Genomic DNA, 12,402 nt, shown 5'->3' with positions numbered 1-12,402 from the left:
CCCCCCCCCTCCCCCCCCTCCCCCCCCCCCCCCCCCCCCCCCCCCCCCCCCCCCCCCCCCCCCGCGTCTTGAATATCGTGAGTAAAAATCCCTCTACCATTCAAAATGCCACATACTGGACGAACAAGTGATCCTCGTCCAATCTTATAACCCTAAACCTCTTTTTTCCAAGCAACAAAAAGTCTATTCAATCACTTCTCATAACTGAGGCACTCCATTTCAGCAAATGTCCTCTGCATTCTCACCATTCCAAACCCATCCCCCTGCAGTGTGCTGACCAGAAATGCAAATACTACAGGAAGATGGAATTGCAATGGTGAGAATAGAAAGCTACGATCTGAATAATGTTAGATAATGTTATATCATAACCTCTTTGCATTTATATTATGCCCTACTTAATGATGGCTAGAATACTATAAGCCTGTTTCACTACCTAGAACCTGTGGAGCCAACATTTTGAAGGCTTGGATTTATGCACCAAGGTGCTAGGATTGTATGAATTCTACTTGCTACTCACCCCAAATGCATCATGCCATGTTACTTTGTGGCTAACCAAATATTTATCAACGTTCGTTTTATAATCTCCTGGCCTGGCAAAATTGGAGTGTGCAACAATCTCCAAGGCATTAAACCACTTTGTTTTACGCAAAGTTGACTCACAGTTGGGAATCATTCTGGAAACATGCTGCAATTTATCATTAAACAGAAATACTGGTGGCATTTTTCTCCAGCATTTGAAGGATCAAACATGGCCTCTGACTTTCCCCAAACAAAAATACGTTGTGCATACACCAATCATAAAGTAGATGAACCAACACAATTGGGACTGAAACGTGTAAACAGACATAATTGGTATAAAGGAACTCATGACACTTTGCTTCATAGAGTTTGAGTCCATCAGAGAGAAATACAAAAATAACTGCACAGGATTTAAAATAACTATTGTTGAAACAATGGCTGTGTCCATAGTAGAAAAATTGAAGACTAGAACCAAATTGCATGAAAGGAATTTTTATTTTTTCTGGAATCAGCTTCAAATGTGAATGAAGGTGGCAGTTATTCAAAACACAATTTTAATTACATTATTGTCAAACATTAGCAAATAGAAATATGTGTACCTGACTCTTCTAAAGAGTTTGTTTCCACTTTAAGGAAAAAAAGCAAAGCAAAAAATTATAGCTTGGCAATCAAGCAACATTGCTGTGCAGATTATATCCATTTAAATTGTGTGGATTTAAATATCATGAGAAATGTTTAACAGAGACCAAAGGCTACCTTCCCAAGAGAATCAGAAAAGCTGAGAGAAGTGACCATTCAAATGAAAACACTCTGTACAATGTTTGAGTGCAATTTTACTGTAAATAATACATGACTAAATAATATGAAAATAAAAGTAGCAACCACCTTAAAAGAACTCTGGCCAGCAAAATAAGTTCAATTAAACCTTACACGAGAAAATACAATACAGGTTCATTAAAGACCTGTTCATGGCATCTATCACTTTATATGATAAAATCAAAACTTTAAATTGGATGAAGGATGTAGGAGTGATATTTTACAAGTTAGCTTTCCGTTTGGCAAATAATGGTGGTGGAATGGTTGAAGACGTATATCCTCGGAAAAAAATCATGTAATTTTATGATTTTACTCCTAGGCAATATATACATGGAGTGCTCAAGTATGGAAGTCATAGTCAGTTTTAAAAATTCTTCATTTTCTTATGGTTTCAGAATGTATTTATTTATTTATTTTTTAAAGTTGCGAGCAGAAAGTAGGTACAAAATAAATGCATCCTCCCTGGAATATTTTTTGATAAAGTCCAAGTAACAATACAGTGAAACCACTAAAAATACTTGATAAAACCTCTGACAAACTCAGGTGTAAATGGTAGGTATGGCGGGACTTTGAATATACTGAAAGATGAGAGATGCTAGGAATTGACTAAGACTTGTGTAGGAACTGGGGTGACTAATATTAGTGAAATCTGTATATTCTGACCATCAGTAACAGATCCAGTTTGTACATTCAAATTGTTACCTAGATCAAAAACTCAAATTACCTTAGCTTCGTATTCTGAGTATGTGTGATATCATATTAAATTGAGCAACTAAATTTCAATTTAAAGTTAATGCTAATATAATTGATTTTATTTCCAAAAAGAGTACAATGATATAGAAATATAGCAAACTGATCCTCAAACGTTTTAAATGTTTACTGTTATGTCAGACAGGAACACAAGAAAACTAATGCAAGACGTATTACTAGAAAACATGTAAAGGGTACTTTGCTAATTAATAGACTTTATTTATTTATTTATTTGTTTATTTATAATATATAAACGGACCAACTTTGCAGAATTTAAAATTAAATGAATGCAGTGACCGATTTAAAGTTCCTCCATGGCACTCAGACACTCACCTGTTTAACAGTTTAGTCCATTTTTAATCCTAATAAAACATTCATCATCATTCGTGAAATAACTTAAATGCCACAATCCTATGAACTGCACATTTACACTTTGAATTACAAGGTACTATTCTGCAGCAAAGTCTACTTTTCCATTGAAACATGCAAAAATAAATGCTTCATATAAAATTGGAAAATATTAATATTTCCAAAGAATTACGAGTTGCAAACCATGGCTAATACATGAAGTTGTCAAAAATGAACTCACGAACAAAATGATTAATTTCATGTCATACAATTGAGCAACACAATCAGCAAATGTTTTTTTTCTTCACTTTCGGTAGATAATATGCACGTTCTTATTTCTATATTTGCTACACAAGCTACACTACTTCAACTATATTTCTTCCTGGCATTTTTAATACTTTGTGTCTGCAAGAACGCAAAATACATTGCACGGTGCGACCATACAATATAGTATGCCTTCGGTGTGTATGTATGTGTTAGGAATCCAAGGTCTCACGGTTTTAGCAATCCAAATTAACCTTCGATATAGTGCTTTCTTGCAAAATCCTACACGGGTATGGGACTGGTTTTTTTTTTAATGCACAAAATAGACAAAAACAAGGACAAATGACACGTAGTATCAATGGACATGACACGGACCTCCCATGCGATGTAGTTTAATGTGAAGACTGATGAGCCTATAGTTTACTTAATGTTATTAAGAGAGGGGAGGGGTGTGTGATATTGCCAGATTGAGGACTAGGAAAGGAATCCATCGGACTGTGGACCAGCTTTCCGGAAGATCTGCCTTCATCTCCGGGGGACTGTGCAAACGTTCAGTACCAACCTAAACTCCGTCCCCGCGTTGTTAAAAAGATAACTCCGACCCCCATGGAAATATTGAGACGAAGGAGATTTCTACGCTGAAATCCCCTGCCGACTTCAAGCGAATATTCAAGCCAAGCTTTCACTTGCGGCCACGCAATACAGAACCGACACTCAGCTTCTGCAATTAATCGATTGAACTTATTTCTGCAACACCGTAAGCTTCATGGACCCAGGAACACGCCACCATAGGACGCGGCCGTTCTGCCCATCACTTGTGTATGCACTATTGTCCAGAGGACATTTATTGCCCCCTCCCCGTCCCTAAAGCACGGGCCGGATATACGTCTCTCACACCCGCATTCCCTACTCTCCCGGGTACATGTCCCCACCCCACCCTACTCCCGCCACAGGTACACGTCCTCTACCTGACCGCCACTCACTATACACCCGACCCAGGTACCCGCCTCAGCCGCCCTAACCCCCATGCGACCCAGGCACCTACCGCTCGTCTACCCTGCGCCCCATCCTATATCCACCTCCCTAAACCCGCCCCTTCATCCCTCTCCCAGCACCTTACACTATAACCCCCTCCTCTAGCCCGCCCCCCCTCCCAACACCCATATCCCCTCCCTAACGCGCCCCTGCCTCCCACCACCCGCCCGGCATACGCCCCTGCCCAGTTCTCGCCCCAACTATCCGTCCCCTCCCGCCACTTGCCCTCTCTTCTACCCTGTAGCCCCTTACCCCGGTAGACCCCTCCCCGTTGTATTCCCACCCGGGTGTACGTCGCTCCCCCCCGCCCGAGTCTTTCCCATGTTAGGTTCGCCCAGGTATCACGTTGTTTCTCCTTCCCCTCCACTACCACTCTTGGAATGACATCGGAACGCCGTCTCCCCACCTTCAACAGTGTCTACCTGCGCTCTGAAAAACACTGAACCGGGGCTCCAGAAATTAAAACATTAACGCGCTTAACATCACAAGTCGCAAATGGACACCGTGGTAATTTATAATAAAAAGGCCTTAATAGAAAGACAAAAATACTTAATTCAAAACCAGAATCCCTGCCTAAACTTGTCACCAGACTATTTATTCTCAGCTGGCTACACCGATCTTTTCTGCAGCCCAGCGCGTTCCCACTCACCTCTAAAACACCTACACCTTTCTTAAATTATGTGAAAAACTACGACAGAAACCAAGCCCTAGTGCAGACAAATAATAGATAAATCAACCATTTGTTCAACCTTCATAATACATTGTACAGCGCATCAGCACGGTTTCAGCCGAGTGACCCTGGGTACCGTTTACGAGCCACACGATTCCCATTGCTCATTCAAATTCAGATATTAAAAAAAAGTTTATTAACAAAATAAATCCAAGTAACATTAGCAGGTGCAATGGAATACCGTTAAATGGTGTCGTTAACTTATAATGATCAATGGTAATTCTGTTACAATATGTTAGCAATAACACGGCGACAGATTTACTGACTGTTCAGATAAAACGGATGTTAGGACAAGTTTATAACCTCTGATAGATGCAACAAAGGGCCAGCGGAAAATAAGTCTTAAATCAGCTCCTTTAACGTGTTACAACAACGAGGAGTTGCAGGAATTAACCTTTTCACAAAGCCGGGGCACACCGTTCAACTTCTCCCCGAAGTTGCGAATTGAAAATGTCATTAAAAACAAACCCGATTTTGGGATTGGCCCAAACTCTGAAAATAGCTGCGTTACCTCCGAGGGATAAATGATCCATAAGAAAAGCAAAAAAGCGAAAACAAAATCCCGGTAGGAAAATATACCATTAACCTCAAATGATGACATTAAAAAGAGAGATTTCTTCTATAATTAGACAACACTGTTAAGGAGTGCGCATTTCGGGCTCCCGTGTAATAGTCTAACGCAAAGTTGGAAGAAACCTTTCCTCCTTCAAGCGTAAATCCAGCATCTTTTGTTTTGTTTTCTTACCTTGACAGGCGATTTGCAAACACAAGAGAGCGGATGAAATTAGAAAGTTTAGCATTCCCAGGCCGCTACATAGAACCCGAAGCAATATCATTCCGTTTTGTGTCCTCTATCCGTGCACAGCGCTCCACAATTTGAACTGCACTCTCTCGCGTTGAGAGTAATTTCTGGACAATCTCGGCAAATCAAACTGTCCTGCCCACTTCGCCAGCACCAGGCAACACATATGCACAAGACATTGCGGTCCGCTCAGCTGCTGCTCAAAGCAGCGGGGGCTTTAACCACGCTGCTTTATGCGAGAGTGTAATACATGTCTATTTACACCGGATAAAAACAAGTTCTAGTTACTGTTCGCCACTCATTCACAATCATCTGTGTGTTACTCCGTGGATTAGACACCACGGCAGCTTATGCTCATTGCGGAGCTATTAGCGAAGGCGCTCGCAAAACAAGGAGCGGATCACCGTGAACGGGCTTTAAAGACACCAATGATGGAGATTTGTTTTGTTTTTTATGGTTTGCCTGTTTTTTTTCTACCCGTGACATCCGTCGTTTACATAATTGCTTTGAAATAATCAGAAACGTCTTTATAATTCGTGTCGCATTGTTACCAGGGGAAGGTAATCACTTGGGAACTGTTAGAAAAGTAATTTGCGCCTCCCGACTGCATAATATTTGCCACCGCACCTTCGTTACTGGACGAAAGAGATTTTCTAATGGATGCTAAATTATTATTAACGACGTGGTTAAAATTAGCCACCTTTAAAAAACGAGAAGCTTTGCAATTTCCAAGCTATGACCCCACTGACACCTGCAATACCAACTCTCACGCCATCATCTGATTTGCACATCAAATTGATGCACCACATCTTTTGAGGTGCTGATTATTGATATCTATTGCAGGTGGAGTTGCAATAATAACATGGGGACAAAACAATGGTGACCAATGAAAATTTCTGGTTCATTGTCCAATTCAGTCAACAATGGGACAATTGATCAAGTTGCCTTTTCTCAATGGATGTAAGCAAGTTTGTAACAGATATAAGAGTTTAAACAGAGATGGTTTTAAACTGGTGATTAAGTAGTCATGATTTAAAAAATATCAAAATGACAGTTTGCAAATATGGAAATATATTCCACCATTAGTTTAAACTTAACATGTTACTTTGTCTCCAATACAATCTTACACAAGGAAGGGGAACTGGCTAGGAGATTTGGCACTGAGCAATTTTAAAATAACAAAATGCTGGAACAATGTTTACAGAAGGCATCTATTGCAAGACAATCCCAATAATCATAATCATAATCGTAATTTATTAGTCAAGTATGTTTTGCAACATACGAGGAATTTGATTTGCCATACAGTCATATCAAAAAAGCAAAAAGACACAACTACATAACATTTTAACATAAACACCCACCACAGCGACTCCTCCAAATGCCCCACTGTGATGGAAGGCAATAAAGTATTTTCTTCTTTCCTCATTTTCTCCCACAGTCGGGGGAGTCGAAGTGGGGGCGATTGTAGCTCCTGCAGCCGGTGATCGAAGCTCCCACATCGGGGTGATCAAAGCTCCCAGGATCAGGGAGATTCATGCTCCCGGTCGGTCGCTAACCAGGGACCGCGAGCTCTATGTTGTTAACCAGGCTCCCATGGTTGGAGCTCCAAGGTCGATCCCTGGCAAAGGAATCACCAGCTCCACGATGTTCAGTCTGCATGCTCCCGCGATTGGAGCAGCCAAGGCCCCAGCAAGAGGCCGCCAGCTCCATGATGTTAGGCCGCAGTGCAGATGGAGATATGACATGGAAAAAGTTGTATCTCCATCGAGGAAAGAGATAAAAAAAGTCCCCCCCCCCCCCCCCCCCCACCCCCCCCCCCCCCCCCCCCCCCCCCCCCCCCCCCCCCCCCCCCCCCCCATCACCACCCCGCACATAATACAAAACTAAAGATAAACTAAAACATACATTTTACAACAAACTAAAAACACAATAGTAACTATTTTGGAGACACAAGGAACTGCAGATGCTAGAATTGTGAGTAAAACAGAGCTCTGGATTAACTCAACTGGTCAGGCAGCATCGATGGAAGGAATGGAAAGGCGACGTTTCAGGTCTGGACTCTTCTTCAGATCAGTCTGAAGAAGGGTCCCAACCCAAGATGTTCCCAATCTAGTCCTTCCACAGTTACTGCCTGCCCACACCCCCAACACCCCCCCTCCCCCCAAATTACTCCAGCATTTTGTGTTTTACTATAGTAAACATTTAATTGTGTTTGTTGATTATACCCATTTAAGAATGCTAATTTGCTGAAACCAAATTAGATTTAAAAAATAAATACCAGTTTATTCGCCTCTACAATTGAATACTGGAGACAGCCTAAAGACAATGGAGTAAAAAGGTACTCCCAGTTAAATAACAATCCTTGGGTTTGTGGATAAAATTACAGATCAGGTAGTATTTTAGAAGCTGGTCTTTGCTTTCTAGCTCTCCAGATAGACTAAAGCACCAGATAACCTTCCCCCCCAACTTTTTACACGGGAACTGCTTAAAGAGCATATTTCCATTTTTGCACATTATTTTCACACCCTTCTACCTTAAGGTGGCAATCTAGTGCCAGAAGGACGATCCCACCAACTGAATATGAATGTCACACAGACCATTGTTGATGGAGGTAGTTGAAATAAGATTGATGACCAGGCAACAGGAGAATTCCCTGTTCTTCCGTAGATGTGTACTTGAGAGCATCTGGAGAAGGCAGTTCTATTTCCCATTCAATTTGAAGATGTATCCTGTGTGGAACAGTGCAGAGAACATGATAAAGTCTACAGTGAAGTGTTATGACATAAAGTTGGCACATATGAGAACAATTCAAATAATTGAATCAATCTTCAGATAACTGCAACTACCTATTGCAACCTTACGTGTACTAGAAACCTAGAAAATATGTAAAGGCACCTGCTGACACTTCCAAACAATTACTAAACAACAGCAAAAAATTATAAGGACTTGCATTCCCTTATACACTACAAAATTACCATAATTGAACACATGATGACATAAAACATATATGCATGGAAAGTTAATGTAGGCTGCATTGTTTGTCAATAATTCACCGTACGTCCCATAACACCGAGTGATCAAGTCTCATTTCTTTAAAAAAAAACACATTATTTTATTATTGTACAACTAAACAGCTTTCAGGTGAAAACATTTAGATGACAATGTTATTAAGATAATCATCATTTTGATATGAAATATGTAGCTACAATAATTGAGTGAAAATATATCATAAAGAAATGAATAAATATATCTCAATGTATCAATCAAACAGTTTTAATATGTTGCTGTATCTCTGCTTCCTTTGCCATCCACAGATAAACTGTAAATTAATTGTAAATGAAACATAAACAAGTTTGAATAAACCAAAGCAGATGAGACACAGGAAATACACTGAGTTCCCAAGGGGGAGAAAAAGATAATTAATTTGACATGTAAAGCTTATAAATGCATTCTTTTATATAAATGCTGTGAATATTTTAACATAATTCAAAGAAAATGGTTTGTACTGACATTTGCTGTACAATTCTGTAGTTATGTCTCAACTCCAAAGCCATAACACTATTAAACATTTGCCTAGAATGCATAAGATGAAGTGGAAGCCACAGTGTCCTCAGGGATGTTATTACATGTTGAATCTTTTCTAAATGCAGCAACACACCTTCAGAGTGCTAGAAGGATTAGAATTCTGTTTGTGATCAAATTATTTAAATTTACCATCTTATAAAGCAAACTACAAGAAAATAACTTCAGAAGCAGTACCGAACTTCCCTGCAATCTTCTGGAAATTATAAGTGCAAAGATGATGTTTAGTAATGTTTTAAGTGGAGGATTGGTTTCTAACAATCGCCTTCAGCTTTTTTTGCCTCGGTCACCTCCAATATCAGAGTGAGGCTAAATGCAAATTGGAGGAAAAGCATCTCATATTTCGCTTGGGCAGCTTACCAGCACAGTGGTATAAATATTGATTTCTCTCACTTCAGGCAGCCCCGGCATTCCCACTCTCTCTCTATCCTTCTCCCACCCAAGTCGCACTAGCTTCTCATTTTCACCCTACAAACAGCTTACAATGGCCTGTTTCCTTTATCATCATTACTTTTTCTGCATATCTTTTATTCATTGTTCTTTATCTCTCCACATTATCGTCTGTATCTCTTGTTTCCGTTATCCCCAACCAACCTGAAGAAGGGTCTCAAACCGAAACATCACCCATTCCTTCTCTCCAGAGATGCTGCCTGTCCCACTGAGTTACTCCAGCGTTTTGTGTCTATCTTTGGTTTAAACTAGCATCTGCAGTTCCTTCCTACACATACTGCAATGGGTTGGTTGAGTATTGTAGCTTTAAAAGGCTTAGAGCCTCTTTGAACACTAATTATACCATTCAACAAAGTGCTAACTGTCTTCACCTCCTTGATCTGATTTTATTTCACAACTTAAATTTTCAATTTAAAACAGTTTTAACTTTACAAGAGAATGATCAGTAAACATTCCTTACTGATGTGTTCACTGAAGATGAGAGCTTTCAATTTATTTTCTTCCACTGGGGAAGTTCATGGACTTTACAAGAATTTATCTGGGCCTGCTTTGGTGCTGTGTAACTCTATAATGTATTTTTAATACCTTGTTGCACAGGACTGATGTCACTCCGCTACCAAATACATCATGATACTTTTGTAAAGTAGATAAAAATGCTGGAGAAACTCAGCGGGTGAGGCAACATCTATGGAGTGAAGGAATAGGTGACGTTTCGGATCAAGACCCTTCTTCTCGACCCGAAACATCACCTATTCCTTCACTCCAGAGATGCTGCCTCACCTGCCGAGTTTCTCCAGCATTTTTATCTACCTTTGATTTTTCCAGCATCTGCAGTTCCTTCTTAAACATGATACTTTTGTAAGGTTAGTTCACATCAGCAAAATGTAATATTTATAGCAATCAAATAATAAGCACCACATGAAATGGTTGTACCATAAAGATAAACTGTTATTAATTTTTTTTAAATCATCTTGAAATAATGCATTTCTATTTTTGATCAGGGATCATTCCATTCAACAAAATGATAACTTGCATCCTTGATCTGATACACACCTCACAAATGTATAAGTGTATGTGGAAGATCTGAGCTCATGTTTACTTAAGATGGAAGGATAGCTGAAAAATAAAATTATATCCTATTCAATAGAAAGGGCAGTAAAATAAGTCTTCCAGTTTCATCTCCAGATTTGCCTCAGTGATAATATACTTGGCCGAGTCAGAAAGTCATAGATTCATGCTCCACTTGAAGCAAGAGTACATAAACTATTCTGGCATTTCAGTGCATTACCAAAGGAACGCTGCATTGTCTGAGCTATATTTTGGATGTTTTATTATTATTATTACTACAAGGCCTCATCTATCTTCCCAGGTAAATGAACTGTTTAAAGTAGCTCAAGGTGTTCACCCAGTATCCTGCACAGCATTGATCAGTTGACCAGCACTGCCAAAACAGGTCATCTGTGGGTTTTTGCTGTGCACCGTTAGATTCTACATTGCACTACATTAAAACTAACTCAACTACAAAATACAGAATTGTGTCTGTTTATGACCACAACTTGGATTGATTGCACTCCAGAAGATGTATTATTCTGAGTGTCCTGTAGGTTTGATTGCAGCAAAATAAAGCGAGTTTTGAATTAAAGCCAACAATGTATCACCTAATGTTAACTCTCTCTACTTGCAGAGAGATCAGAGGAATGTGTGTGTATATAAAGCATGTAGATTTGCTCCAAGGCATTGGTGAATAGTGTTTCTTGCTAGAGGACACAGGACACCAAGACTCCACAAGAGGTAGCCACAATAATGAACAACCAAACCTTAGGTGAATGCATAAGAATTCCCCATCATTTCTAGGTTTGTATTATTAATGTCCGTGAAAAAAAATTCTCAGTCATCTGTTTTCATGAAAGTCAGAACATCTAAGGCCAGAAGCACATGGTTAAATTCTATAACATGAAGACACCCATCAATATAATGAAAAAAGTAACAAAGAGTAATCTTTAGTTTTAATACAAAGCGCCAACACATATCTTAATGTGACTGTAAGACAGTTTTGGGGGTTTTATGACACACATTGGACAAGACACAATGTTACTATTTACTCCCATAATGTACTTCACATTCTTTACAAGCCACAGCGCACCTTTCCTGCACAACATCCTGCTACAAAAAAAGGGACAAAGTGCAGGAGTAACTCAGCGGGTCAGGCAGCATCTTTCGAGAACATGGATAGGTGACCTCTTGTGTCGGGAGCCTTCTTCAGACTGGTAAGGAGTCCTCACCTTTTCTCTGATGAGGAGTCCACACCTTTCTCTGGTAGGAGTCCTCACCGCCCAGCTCACCGCCCTACCTCCTGTCTCCAACATTCCTCCTCATGGACTCCACTTACTGACTGTCTATCCTCTTGGGACCCTTTTATTTCCAATTGCCAGCACAGCATCAACTGTCTTGTGTAGGAAGGAACTGCAGATGCGGGTTTAAACCAAAGATAGACACAAAAAGCTGGAGTAACTCAGTGGGTCAGACAGCATCTCTGGAGAAAAGGAATAGGTGATGTTTCGGGTCGAGACCCTTTCTTCAGACTGAGAATCAGGGGAAAGGGAAACATGGTGTAGAGAGATATAGAACAAATGAATGCTTCACCCCCCTTACCCATAAAAGCAGTCTGAAGAAGGGCCCTGGCCAGAAATACCACCTATCCATGTTATCCAGTGTTATTGCCTGACCCACTGAGTTATCTAGTCTTCTTTTGTAAACCAGCATCCGTAGTTCTTTATTTCAATATCTTGTTCCACTTCGCTGTGATCCAGGCATTATATTGAGTAATCCTTATTCTAGCTATAGCTGCTGAAATATTACAGGCAAAGTCACATAATTTAGTCCTCTCTGTGGATGCAATGCCAAGGCAAGATCCACCATTGAACCATAAAATATTTTACAAGAAATGTGTAGAAGACTGAAATCATACATTCTACCCAAAGAACCATCAATTTTCTTTCAATTTTGGTTATCAAATAAACTGAAGATGCAAATTAAAATCTCTAAATTGTTTAAATTTCTTTAAAAACGGCACCAGATTTAGTTATTCTCATGGAAATCCTGCTTC

At 39.9% G+C, this 12,402-nt stretch overlaps 1 protein-coding gene across 1 annotated transcript in view; it reads right to left on the bottom strand.

Moving 5' to 3' along the window:
- unc5a (unc-5 netrin receptor A) overlaps positions 1–5,687 on the bottom strand; it is a 416,817-nt gene extending 411,130 nt beyond the window's left edge. The window contains exon 1 of the mRNA XM_055643076.1: positions 5,208–5,687. Within this exon, the coding sequence (XP_055499051.1) occupies positions 5,208–5,298 (91 nt within the window). The 5' untranslated portion in view covers positions 5,299–5,687. The remainder of the gene's footprint in view (positions 1–5,207) is intronic.
- Between the last annotated feature and the right edge of the window lie 6,715 nt (positions 5,688–12,402).

The sequence above is a fragment of the Leucoraja erinacea genome, chromosome 11 (assembly GCF_028641065.1).
Source record: "Leucoraja erinacea ecotype New England chromosome 11, Leri_hhj_1, whole genome shotgun sequence".
NCBI classification, from domain to species: Eukaryota; Metazoa; Chordata; class Chondrichthyes; order Rajiformes; family Rajidae; genus Leucoraja; species Leucoraja erinaceus.
The sequence above is the reverse complement of the archived record's forward strand: the minus strand, read 5'-3'. Positions and strand labels throughout refer to the sequence as shown.